Here is a 13,958-nt window from a genome sequence, read left to right as displayed (position 1 = left end):
TACTTGTATAGACATTTTAAGTATGAAATCTTCAACTGATTTCTTTGTATATCCAGTGAAGCAACTTTTTCCATATCATTCTTGTAGCCTGTCATCTTTAAATACACTTTCAGATCAGGCTCAATCTGATCTGATAAAATTTGTTTTTCTTCCATAGCTTCTTTTAAACATAGTTTATCTATAGAGGCAACTTCTTAGTCCATTTTCAAAAATATCCTTCAATTGTCCAATGTTAAAATATTTTGGTCCCTTCTGTATTAGTAAATCAAAGTTAACTGTTCTTCTCCTTTCATTATAATCTTTAGTTTCTAATTCTCTCTAGTGGAAAAATCCCATCCTATCATATTATTTTTTAAGTATTCAAAACAAAAGCAGTTTTCCACAGAAAGGATTCTTATAATTAATTTCAAAATCTTATTTCAAATCCATCTGGATTTGATATTTTGGTATCTTTCCAAAATAAAATTTGTTTTGTTGTTTATCCCAAAAGAAAAAAAAGAATTAAGTCCTTAAGCTTGTAGCTAAACTTCTTTTATTAAGGATTGAAAAAAACTCATCTGCTATAGCATTAGCACTTAAATACCGCTTCAGAGTGCTTTACAGGACTCTCAGCGGTTTATAAATATCAACATATCAACAATCTGAGTCTTCGTTTTACTGACCTCGGAAGGATAGAAGTCTGAGTCAACCTTGAGCCAGTCAGGATCAAACTCCTGGCTGTGGACAGAGTTAGCCTGCAATACTGCATTCTAACCACTGTGCCACCACAGTTATAAAATATTTTAGTCCAAAGGTTCGTACTATTGAAAAACAGTTTACAAGCAATTTCTGAAAAAGACTGGAGTAGGAAGTATTGGAACCCAATATTCTTTTGAAAGCACTGAGGTTTGAGCAAGATGGCTATTCCCTTGTCTTGCAGAGTTTAAACCCATAGGAGACTGCTGTTCTGTATTCTCACAACAGCAGCTGTCTGGAGCACTTGTGGGCAATCTCAAATCATTTCCTTGTCTGGAGAAGAATTACAAAGAGCCAGTCTCTTTGTGGTTCTTCATTCTGCTGCAGTCATCAGCTCCACTTTTAGCGGAACCATCATCAGTTCACCATTTCTTTCTCAGAAGTGTCAAAAGAGCTTACATTCAAATAAGTTTCATGCCTGGGGATGTAGGAGACCCTTACCTGGAAATTATAAAGAAAAGAACAGTTATAGAATAATTTGTCAAATTCTTAAATATACATCAGTGGGCACAACTCATTGTATGAATTAAATTTATTTCTAGTGAGTAATCAGCAGGGAAATCCAACTGTGAGCCTCCAAACTAGCATTCTTCTGCTTGTTTGAAAACTAAACATGTATTTTAGCTGGGTTTTCTTTTTAATATTTTGTTATTTCAAAGCAGCAGGCAGAATTGATCAGTGTTCAGTTTGAATATCCTTTTCTCTGCATCCTTCTGATATATCTATATCCTGCTCTATACCCACTTCAGCCCCAATAACTTATAGAACATATCCCACGAACTCACTATACTATTTATGTACAGAGTGATTAGGTACCCTGAGGTGCAAACATGCATGTTTAAAGTTATCAGGGAAATTAACTGTGGTCTAAAATTGAATTATATCATTATTAGGTTCCTTGGCAACAAATACATTTGTCACAGTGTCATTTATTCTTATGGGGTTTTTTTGTTTAATTTTTTTGGTAAACCACTCTTAACCCAAAATTTATCTGAAAGTTTCTTTCTGCAGTCAAATTAAAGTATTACAGGCAATCCCCGAGTTATGAGCGTTCACTTAACATTCGTTCAAAGTTATATGATCAGCGCCCCCTAATGTTTATGAGCAAATCCCATAATTACAACTATTGCAGCACCACAGCAGTTGTTCACCCTTACGAGCAACTGACCACAGAGGCTCTGCAATATTCACCCTATTCCTCTCCCTGCTCCCCACAACTGCTTCTCCCTCCCTTCCTGCTGCACCGGACTCACTTACCTTGCAAAATCTGTCTTGTCTCTGCTGTGGTTTCTTTCTCTTTGAGGGAGAGGAGAGTCGGCTTGGAAATCTTTTTCAGGCTGACAATGGAAGCTCCTGGGTGCCGTAATATTGGCGAGTTCAAACACAAATTCTCTGCAAAAGAGATCATGCCCCCGGAAGCTTCCATTCGCTTGGGGGGAGTGTTTGTTTCATTTACATGCCTATGGGGAAAAGCGTGGAATTGGAGTCAGATGCAGGAACCAATGCTGTCCCTGGCCCGGGTGCACTGCTCGCTCACGTGTGCCAGCCTTAGTTTGAAGTCAGGAACAAAGCCTTCAACTGAGCAGGGAAGTATTACGGGGCCAGGTCCCTTGCACTCCCATCCAAGCTGGCAGCAGCGGCAACCACCTGAGCGACCATGATCCCCCTCCCTAGACAGCCACCCACCCCGCCTGACCAACTCCTTGCCTGGCCGGCTGGCTGGCACAAATCCTCACCACTCTTCTCCTCCTCTTCCTCCTCCTCCTCACTCATTGAGCAGCAGCGGCTTGAGTTTTTCTGCTCTGAGTGAAAGGAAACAGAGGCGCAGAGCAGGATTGCTCTCAATAAGGCCAGCGCATACTGCTCTGCGCTTCCGGTTTCTTCCTTCAGGACGGAGCAGAGAAACTCAAGCTGCTGCCGCTCAAACAGTTTTTATCCAAACGCAGACCTGAGAGAGATTGGAAGGTCCGTGTGCCTGCAGTGGGGCACTTCAGAAACGGAAAGGAATGCTCCGAGTGACTGCTTGAAACTCCGTGTGACTCAGGTCTCTGTTTGGATGAAAGGTGTTTGAGCGTCAGGCTTGAGTTTATCTGCTCCATCTGAGTGAAAGGAAATGGAGGCGCAGAGCAGGATTGCTCTCAATAAGGCTGGCTTGCTCCAGGCTTGTTTTCGCAGGATTGCTCTCAATGAGAGCGAGGCGTGCTTGGGCTCCATTTTCGCTAGGAAGGGGCTTGAGAAATGGCTTTTTCCTGGCAAAAATAAGCCTCTGGAGTGAGCATGCCGTTTTTGTCTGTTTTCACTGGACAAAAGCCATTTCTAAAGCCCTTCCAGGCAAAAACAGAGCCAAAGAGCAAGGCGTGCTCGCTCCGGAGGCTTGTTTTTGTCAGGAAGGCGTTTGAGAAATGGCTTTTTCCGGTAAAAACAAGACTCCAAGCCCTGATGCTGCGGAGTGAAGCAGGAGCAGCCAGAGCAGACCTTTCCCTGTCTCCCCTCGCTTCCCCAAAGCCTCCCTTCACTAACCTCCTTTCCAGCTCTGTTCTCTGCCATCACGTGCAGGGCAACAAAAGAAGCTTGGGGGACTACCGGTTTAAAAAAAAAGTTCAATCAGACTTTCCAACTTTGTGAGATCTTTTTTTTTCCATGAGAAGTTGGAAAGTTGGATTGATCTTTTTTTTAGTCCCACAAACTTCTTTTGTTGCCCTGCACATGGAGAACAGAGCTGGAAAGGAGGTTAGTGAAGGAATGTGGTTGCCCTGGGGTGGGGGGGTAGGATTTGGCATTGTGGATATCCTGGGGTGTGGTGGGGGTTAGAATTTGGCATTGTGGATTGTGCTCTGGTGGGGTTATTCAAAACGCAGGGATTTCCTGCATTTTGAAGCACCCTGTGTGACTGCACAGAAAGCAGTGCTGTGTTTCTCAAGCCCCCATTCCAGGCATACGGAGCTTGCAGTCTCTGCCAGATCTCCACCAGAGAGATTCCACTCCCTCCGGAGGCTTGTTTATACTAGGAAAGGGCTTGAAAAATGGCTTTTTCCTAACCCTAACCCTAGCCAAACAGCGAGGCACGTTCCTTCTGGAGGCTTGTTTTTGCTAGGAAAGGGCTTGAGAAATGACTTTTTCCTACAAAAACGTAGTCAAAATGAGGCGTGTTCCCTCCATAGGCTTCTTTTGGCTAGGAAAGGGTTCGAGAAATGGCTTTTTCCTGTGAAAACTTAGCCAAAGAGCGAGGCGCTCCGTTTCTAAGTGTGCATTTGCATGCAGACAGAGCTTCCAGTTTCCCCAAGGTCTCCGTCCTGGTGAAAATTGTTCTGGCAGTGGCGGAAAGGAGTTGGGAGCAGGAGCAAACACCATGAGAGTTCAGGCTCCCATTCTCTGTAAAAGAGGATCGGTGCCTGAACTCGCGCAATATTACGGGCACCCAGGAGCTCCATCAACTCTCATCTCCCTCAAACACAGAAACCGCGGCAGAGAGGAGATGGAGCTTTTTAAGGTAAGTGAGTCTGGCGCAGCAGGAAGGGAGGGGGAAGCATGAAGTATCTTAGTGGGTTGGGGAGGCCTTGGGTCCTATTCCATCACTAGCCCCCCCTCCCATGACCTTCCCCACCCTGAGATACCTCATGTGCACTTAACAAGCTGCATGCGTCTTAATGAGCAAGGGAGTGATCTCCTTCAAAGTACGAGATTCACTCTACGGGTTTTCGAGTTACGAGTGGAATGGGCAGGCTCCATTACACTCGTACCTCGAGGACTACCTATACTTTTGGCTGTGAATATGTAGGGTTGATTAACCAAACAGTATTAGTTGAAGGAAATGTACTAGAGTTTTAATATGGAAGAGAACAATTATTAAAAGTGTTCTTTTTAAATCAGCTTATAAGCAGTTGTTTGTCAGATTTATTGAAAAAGTATAGAACTCTTCTTCATTGAAACACTTATTAAACTGATACAAATGACACTATAAAGATTCCTCACAAATAATTTTGGCATGATGTAGACTTTTTTTTGTTCTAGCTATGCTTTAGAAGGATAGTAACTGGTTTTTATGAGAGAGAGATTTTATTTTTTATTATTTCTTTATTTGATTTTTTTATCCTGCTTTTATATACTTTAAAAGTAACTCAAAAGAATATAGTTAATACTTCTTCCACTATTCACCACATTTTTAATCAATAAAGGAACATTAATTCTTTTGTTTATATTCTTGATGCCTTGTTCTCTCCCTCACCTCCAGGAAAATGAGGGTGAGGAGGGCAGCCTACAATAAAGAGCAAGGAAAGGTTTTATTTAAACAAATTACTGTCAGCAGTGATATAGCCAGTAGGGGAAAACAATTCTTGACTAGAAAAGAGTAAAAATATTTTGTCACTAGAATTAGATTAGAATGATCCACATATGAGATGTCTAAATAAGATTTAAATGAATAATAGATTACTGAATTAGTTAGAAATGTTCGACTTGTGTTATCATAAAGTACGATGAAGATAATGACGATGATGGTTTTTTAATGGGTTTTTAATAATTGTTGTTCTAGATCTGTCAGCAGTGGCTCATGCAGTGTTTCTGGAATTACATGGACTGGAGAGAGATTTGTCATTATATTGCCATTTGTATTTTCCTTGGCCCAGATTATCAGATATATATGTGCATATCTGTGTTCAAACATCTACAGCAAGAGATCCTTCAACATACCCAGGCTCAGGATCTTCAAGTTTTTCTTAAAGTAATCACTTTTTTTATCTTTTGGCAGGACTGGCCAGTCTTTCAGGGGGCTGGTGGTGCATACGTGGTCGCTGGGGGTCTGTGATGGAAAATGGCTGAGTCAAGGCTATCCAATTTCCCCCCCCCCCCGGGTTTTGCTCATTAGATTACAGAAAGTGCTTATTAAAATGCTATTTGCATTAACATCCTACAGATGTTTCTGTTTTTTCTTCCTTTAAACTGGGAAGCTATTATCTGGTTGCTGTCTTTGGCAATCAGTCCAGAGGGGGACTTCAAGAGGCCTGTGAAAAACAGGTTCCCCAATTCTCTTTTTATGGTTTACAAGACTTTGAAATTAGTTATTTGGAGACATCAAAAGCAAATGTTTTATAATGGTAAATTTTTACTTATATGCTTTTTATTGACAAAAAGAAACATAGTAGTGCTTTTCAGCAAAAAAGTGTGTGTGTATATATAGAGATAGATAGATATAGATATAGATATAGATATAGATATAGATATAGATATAGATATAGATATAGATATAGATATAGATATAGATATAGATATAGATATAGATAGAGAGAGAATGTGGCACAGATTCCTGTTAGTTTATTCTACCAGGAATGAGCTATAGACCCAAAAGCAAACATTATGACATTGACAGACATTGAATAAATTATCTCTTAGTGGAATTTTGGTTGACTATGTTAGAAATAAAACATTGATTTAAATAAGTCTTTGAAACTGATCCAACAAGACAACTTTCAATGTTCCTAATGCATTTAGACTGTGCATCAACTATGCAAAGAGAGGATGAGATACATTACTCTACAGAACTGATAGATTTTTTAGTATACTTTTTGTAAAGAGCTCAACAGCTTGTACATCCATTTGTGAGTATGAGGGTGTGTGTGGGTGTTGGCCTGTTTATTGAAGAAACAAAATCACAGGTCAAAAACTTTTTTTAAAAAAATACTGGGTTAAAAAGATTAGTTAATTAAAGATTAAAAATTGGGTAAAATAGAGATGAAAAAGATTTTTAAAAATGGAAGATTGCATTTGTATTCATACTGAGTATAGAGTGTATGTCTGTATATATACAAACATGTGAATCGACTTATGGAGAAATATCAAGATCCCTATTCAGCATTTCTGCCCAGTTTGATGATCATGGCTAACCAGTAGGGCTATCTCAAGAAACTAGACAGAGTTCAACACTTGGTTAGTACTCATAGTTTAACATCTTTCATAGGGTTGCCAAAGCATCTGTTTCAATACTGAGCATTGCTTTAGGGTGACTTTACCCTTTGTTCAGTAATTTTATCAAGAATGTCATTTGTACAGATGAAAGTAATACAAAGGAAAAATGTTGGAGTCGGGGAGGGATGATTTCTCTCATACAAACTACATGGTCCATCCTGAAATTCGTTCCCCTCCCCTTCCTGAAATGTACTGTTCTAAGAATTCCCCAGCTGATTTTCCTGTTTTTTCCATAAATTCATGTATTATAGAAAAGAATTTGTGGCCCTGAAATAGATTGGGTAGTTTTGTATAACCCTGCTTGTAAAAAAACTGGCTTTCAGATTTTTTTCATATTACAATTGAAGGCATTTGAAGTTGGAATAAAGGCTGTTAATGGGATGATTTCATGAAAATCTGTGTATCTGGTTTAGAGTGTTCAAAGCAGCTGGTGAACCCCTTGAAAAAAAATTGGTCAGGCATTTTGATCATAATAGAAATAGTGAACCAGCCAAGAGAAATTTCTTTACCTAAGACTTTTTCTTGAGATCATGGATTGTCATCAGATGACATCAGGATTGAACAGAGATTTCCTGTTTCATAGATCATTCTGCTGTGTCTACATCAGCTCAAGAAAGCAGTATGAAAGGAAATACTAATTTATAGGACTACAGTCTTACCAAGAGGTTTTTTTTTTAAGAATTCTACTTTAGTGCTGAGCTTAGCTAGAGAAGAAGTGAATATGTCATTTTGTTGATTGTTAATTCTCCTCTCCTCTCCTCAAAACTGATGTCCTAATGTGGGATTCATATTTGTCTTTTATCTTTTAATTGAATATAAAACTAAAATTCCAAACTTAACTTTTGTGCATGAAAAAGAAATGACTTGACATTTATGATTAGCCCAATTAAAATAAGAAAAATTAAATTAATTGTTAAAGCATATTATTAATATTAAGCCTCTGTCTATATCAACCTTCTCATATGAGTGCCCAAATATTCCATTAGTTTGGCATCTTTGACATTAATTTTAAAATACAGTGGCAAAATTCATAGTTCTCATCATGTAGTAGGTGACAACATAGCAACTCTCCTTATGTTAACATCTGATGACAAGCTGTCAAGATTTCATAGTTCTTAAGACACAGAGGCCAAATTATAGGTCAAAACTTGTAAAGCTCTCATTAAATCGTACAGAACACAATTGAGAAGAGCAGTTTTTATATTCTATAAAAGAAAAATACCGTATTTGAAGAAAAGCATAGAATCCTGATTTAATTGACTTGGTAGGGTTGACGAGTCAAATCCACAACATACTGATTCCAGCTGAGGCTTAATTAAACCACTCTGGATTTAGCTGGTTAGGGATTACACTCTTAAGAATATTTGTATTAAAATAAACAATACAAACTATATAAAAGCAATCCAATGCATCATTAAAATGGCTATTTAATTACCACTACCTGGTAAGCTCTGGATAAGAATTGGTTGCAAATGAGCTTGTCTATCCCTATCTTAAGCCACTCAGCCATCTTCCATTTTAATGGAAATTTAGATGAGCATTGTAACAAAAGAACATCTGTAACTGCACTGGTGACTTCCATTATACCCTGGTTTTGCATGCAGATTTCCCATGCCTTATTAAAGCAAGTGACTGCAAACCTGTCAGATAACAGGAATATTAATTGCTTTATGATTTTAGGGAACAAAAACTTTCAGAAAGAAAAATAATCCTGCTTTACCCATTACAGTATACCACTGATTCTAAGTTTTACCTATTACACTACTGATTCTAATCCTTATTAGTTCCTTATTGGAGGTCTTGCACAGTTCCATTCTTTTTTTTCTCTCTTCTATAGGACCGAAAGGTCTAGCTTTCTCTGTTGACATAACGGACATTTAGCATGTTAAACTCCCCAAAGTACCAAGTAAATATTAATAGGGGGGAAAAATAAAATTACCGTATTTTTCCGAGTATAAGACGCTATTTTTTCCTGCAAACACCCTCTTCAAAAATCAGGTGCGTCTTATACACAGAAAAATAATGGTAACCTCTGCAGCACAGGGTATGCCTGTGTGTGTTGCCATGCCGCCTGGTGCAGGTGACAAGCCCCTGTGGGCTTGCCACTAACGGGAGGTGGGAGGGGACACGAGGCTGGCTCCAGGCAGTGATAACTGCTTCTCTGAATGAGGGTAGTTTTCCCGCCGCCTTGAAGGAGGCAGTGGTGAGACCCCTCCTCAAGAAGCCTGCCCTGGACCCAGCTGTTTTAAACAACTTTCATCTGGTCTCCAAACTTTGCTTTCTTGCGAAGGTTGTTGAGAGTGTGGTGGCGCAGCAGCTCCCTCTATTCCTGGAGGAAGCTGATTATCTAGACCCGTACCAATCGGGCTTCAGGCCCGGGTACAGCAGAGATGGCATTGGTCGCGCTGGTGAATGATCTCTGGCGGGCTTGGGACAGGGGTTGCTCCTCTGTCCTAGTCCTATTAGACCTCTCAGCGGCTTTTGATACCATCGACCATGGTATCTTACTGCGGCATCTTTGGGGGTTGGGAGTGGGAGGCACCGTCTTACGGTGGTTCTCCTCCTACCTCCTGGGACGTTTGCAGTTGGTGTTGGCAGGAGGGCAGAGGTCGGCCACGAGGCCTCTCGTTTGTGGAGTTCCTCAGGGGTCGGTCCTCTCGCCTCTCCTGTTCAACATCTATATGAAGCCGCTGGGTGAGATCATTCGTGGTTTTGGGATTGGGTATCATCAATATGCTGATGATACCCAGCTTTTTATTTCTACCCCAAACCACCCCAGTGATGCCCTCGATGTGATGTCCCGTTGCCTGGAGGCGGTCCGGGTCTGGATGGGGAGGAACAGGCTTCGGCTCAACCCTGACAAGACTGAGTGGCTGTCTCGGGAAATTCAGAATATTCCATCGTTAATTATGGGGGGTGAGATACCCCCCCGTAGATAGGGCTCACAACTTGGGTGTCCTCCTAGATTCACAGCTCTCCTTGGAAGATCATATAGGAGCTGTGACTAGGGGGGCCTTCGCCCAGTTTCGCCTGGTGCATCAGTTGCGGCCCTATCTAGACCGGGATGCCTTGTGCACAGTCACTCATGCACTCGTGACCTCCCGTTTGGACTACTGCAATGCTCTCTACATGGGGCTGCCTTTGAGGACTACTCGGAGGCTCCAGCTGGTGCAGAATGCAGCCGTGCGAGTGGTGGTGGGGGCTTCCCGATACTCCCATGTAACACCTCTACTCTGTGAGCTTCATTGGCTTCCGGTTGCCCTCCGGGTAAGATTCAAGGTGCTGGTTATGACCTATAAAGCCCTAAATGGCATGGGTCCGGGTTACTTACGGGAGCACCTGCTGCCGGCATCAACTTCCCTTTGTCCAGTGCGCTCCCACAGAGAGGGCCTCCTTAGGGTGCCGTCGGTCAAAGAGTGTCGACTGGCGGCCCCCAGGGGGAGGGCGTTCTCTGTGGGCGCACCAGACCTTTGGAACCGTCTACCGGTTGAGCTCCGGATGGCTCCCGACCTTCGCTCCTTCCGACGGGACCTAAAAACACATTTATTTGAACAAGCCGGCCTGGTCTGATGGGTTTAGGGGTATTTTATAGTTTTGTATTAATTTATTGAATAGGGCTGTGGTATTTAATATTTTTAATTTTTGTATATTGTATTTTATTGCATTGCCCTGTACACCGCCCTGAGTCCTTCGGGAGAAGGGCGGTATATAAATTAAATTAAATAAATAAATAAATCTTCTGCTGGCCGAACTTGTGGATTTGCCGGCTCAGCTGTTCGGCGCTCCACCGAACAGCTGATCGGTGCGGAGAGCGTCTTATACAAGGGTGCATCTTATACATGGAAAAATACAGTAGCTAGTTTTGAAAAATAGGATTTTTATTTTTTTTATTTTAATCCCATTTATATCCCGCCCTTCTCCGAAGACTCAGGGCGGCTTACAATCTAAGCACAAATCAAATGTGCTTAGCAATAGCCTTCATTCTATGTATATGCCTGCTAATTAGGGCTTTCGCCCCCCCCCCAAGCGGCATTATTACAAAGTCACCTTATTGCCCCCAACAATCTGGGTCCTCATTTTACCTGCCTCGGAAGGATGGAAGGCTGAGTCAACCTTGAGCCTGGTGGGATGCGAACCTGCAATAATTGCAGGCAGCTGGTGTTATTTAAGGAGGCATTAGCCCACTGCTCCACCAAGGATGCCTTACCTCAGGGGTAGGCAACCTTGGCTGAAGTCCATGAGTCATAAAAGAGCCAAGGTTGCCTACCCCTGCCTTAACTTAATAGCACATTCTGTGGTTTTGTTTTTCCCTCCGCTAATAATACTTTTCTTCTGTTCAATGTGCAGGAAGAAGCACTCCATGGATTTCAGGTGAATAATTATGTTGAATATATGGAAAGCTTGGCTCAAACCTACAGACCAGTTCTATTAAGAGACATGAGGAATATTGGAGTGCCAAGCACGTAGATCAAGCTGATGAGCGCATCGTTTCAAATATTGGTTATGTACTTTAAGGGGACAGTGATTGTTTTATTTCCTTCTCGATAAAATATGTATTCATTGTAGCTATCCTTGCAGCCAAATCAATAAGGTTTTTCAGCATGCCATTTTCACAAGACAACATCCTCTAAATTGGATCATCTGAAAAATAATGTGTTTTTCTAGCCAGGTGTCATTGTTTGTTTACACTTGGTTTCAGAAACTAGCTTTGAATTATTTAAATGTTCTGTTTATATTTTCCAAGAAGGACTGTCTATACCATTAAATTTTGCTTCCTAACATTTCTAAATTGCTGAAGGTTCAGTAATAAGGAATGGTAATTTGAATGCGCACGTAACTTTTGACCACTGCAAAAATTACCTTGGGAGGTCAAAAAATAAAATATAGCTACAGGTCCTGAGTTGCTCAGTTTGAAGTAAAATGAATGGATTTTAATGGTTTTTGCTGTAAATATCTTTTTTAAATAGTACAGTACACGCTAAAACATTTACTTGAAGTTGTAGAAGGAGTAAATTAACACTTCTGTAGATCTGTTAATACAAATGTAGTTTTTGTTCTCTTTTTTATTGAAACTGTAAAGAAAAAAATCTTTGGGAACATACATGAATATTGGTAACATGTTCATTTGATCTTGTAACATGCTCTCAACAGACCTCTTAAGAATCATTATGAATCTGTAGGTATCTATCATGGTACATTGGTGAATTACAGCAAACATGAACATCTTTCTTTTTCCCATCCTCCCCAGAATGACTGAGAAGCTTCAAATGAGTTCTTTTATGAATCCTAAGTTGTTTATAAGAAGCAAGTTGTTTATAAGAAGTTGTTTATAAGAAGCAATTACACGAAGTAAAGCCCTAGGTAAATTCCACAGGCTGAGGGCAAAGTCTTTGGAGTGTACAAATATACTTGGCTCAGATCCACTAGATTATTGTATGAGGCCTATATTTGCACAGACCTACCTTTTGAAAGCAGTAGTTCACAATTCCAACGAATTGACCATCAGAGTTATTGAGCCTAGTTCTTTTGTCCTAATTCACCTGGGTTTGGCAAGCAATCTTCAATCCATTTTGGATTGAATCAATTGTATTGATTCAATTTATGCTAATGATAAGAAAGTGCCAGATAATATTTCTCAACCCATCAATTACACTGACATCTTACAGCATGAGTGATTATTGCAGAGATCCCTGGATACTTTTCCCCTGCCTTAATAGGGAGACTGCCTGGGGGAGGTGGTTTGTGGTGGCTTTACAACGTGGGTCAAACGCAGTTATGTGATATTTCATGACCTCATTGCATAGTGATAGAATTGTGGATCCCAGTTGTGGACAGTAAGTGAGAACCTCCTGTACATAGGAAGTCAAAAGAAAACCGAAATCTTATCAAGTCTAGCCTCCATTTTATTACAAAGTTCTAATAGCACATGGAGTTCTGTAATCCACCAGATTTTTCGCACGAATTGAAGGATATGTTACCTTTTCTCAATATTTTGAAATTTAAAAGAAGTTGCATATATATGTATAAGAAGATGCCACTATTCCTGTCTCAAACTATGATTACTGAAGCAGATAGTCTATGTATATCTTGACTATCTGTGATTGTTAACAAGGTCTCCCTAATGCTCCTTGAAATTACTCCAATGGTACCAGGAGAAATTCGTATTTCAAAACTCTCTAGTGACTTGTCTGTTTACTGCTATTTTCCTGGGAATCTGTATATCAGATTTCCCCAAATAAGTATGCTATACTATATTAACTACTGTATAGCATAAATATACCTATATATGTTTTTCTGACAAATCAAATCTGTGCTGTGGAGTGATGTAGAAGAGGCTTTCAGCTACAGCCTCTTGAACAGCTAATTGGTGTCTAGAAATAATTCTCAAATGATCTTTCTTATTAGAAAGATTTCCATTTGCTGCATTCTTTTTATTTTATGCCACAGGCTGATATGTAGGTAACCTGTATTTATGGATTGTCAGCCTCCATGCGTTGACTAAGATACTACCCACACACTTGATATTAGCCTAAAGACTGAGGAGTGATTAAAAAGTTTTCAGTGTGCTTTGAATGTTTAAAAAGGAAGGCAACGGTTGTAAACATATTTTTATGTACTAGACCATCATCTGCTGAGTACTCTTGAATAAGACTTCCAAAGCCATTTCAGAACCCAAGCCATAGCTATTCTGAAAGGAGAATGGTAAGAGGGAAAAAATATAGCTTTTATTTATCCCGAATTGCATTTAAAGATTCTAACCTAGTGAAAATCATACAGCAAAGGAGGCAATGTTTTTGAAGAAACAGCGGTAGAATACAATGTGGCAGAAAAAGGGGGGGGGGAAGGAGCATTCTCTTTATTTTCTGTCCTTAAGGTCTATAGCAGCGCTACCTTTAAATATACCCTGCAATACAGTATTACATTTTCAGTCTGCACGGTACACATGCTTCCAAAATAGCTAATTTAACAAAAAATAGCTTGTTTTGGAAAAAAGAGTTTTCCCAGCCTTTAAATTCAACATTGATTTAGAAAGCCCGAGTTGTTAAATATTTTTAACAGCATCTAGTTTTCAAATTTAATTCCGTATGGAACCTGACTTGCTGATATGTTATATTTGTTCTTTGTGCTAGTTGACTAGAGACATACTAATTGCTTGTTACACAATTTCATAACTATTGAACAAAGCTGCATATTTTAGATGCATTAAAGCTGGTGACTGTTGTCAGCATGTAAACGATGAATGTTGTGGCTGCACACAAGAT

At 40.2% G+C, this 13,958-nt stretch overlaps 1 protein-coding gene across 1 annotated transcript in view; it reads left to right on the top strand.

Annotated features, from left to right (window-relative positions):
* TBC1D32 (TBC1 domain family member 32) overlaps nucleotides 1-11,592 on the top strand; it is a 102,782-nt gene extending 91,190 nt beyond the window's left edge. Inside the window, exons 32-33 of the mRNA XM_083350183.1 lie at nucleotides 5,267-5,455; nucleotides 11,044-11,592. Coding sequence (XP_083206309.1) covers nucleotides 5,267-5,455; nucleotides 11,044-11,163 — 309 coding nt within the window. The 3' untranslated portion in view covers nucleotides 11,164-11,592. The remainder of the gene's footprint in view (nucleotides 1-5,266; nucleotides 5,456-11,043) is intronic.
* Nucleotides 11,593-13,958: the final 2,366 nt, after the last annotated feature.

Source organism: Vipera ursinii (genome assembly GCF_947247035.1).
Source record: "Vipera ursinii genome assembly, chromosome: 1".
Taxonomy (NCBI): Eukaryota; Metazoa; Chordata; class Lepidosauria; order Squamata; family Viperidae; genus Vipera; species Vipera ursinii.
This window is presented reverse-complemented; position numbering and strand designations above follow the sequence as displayed.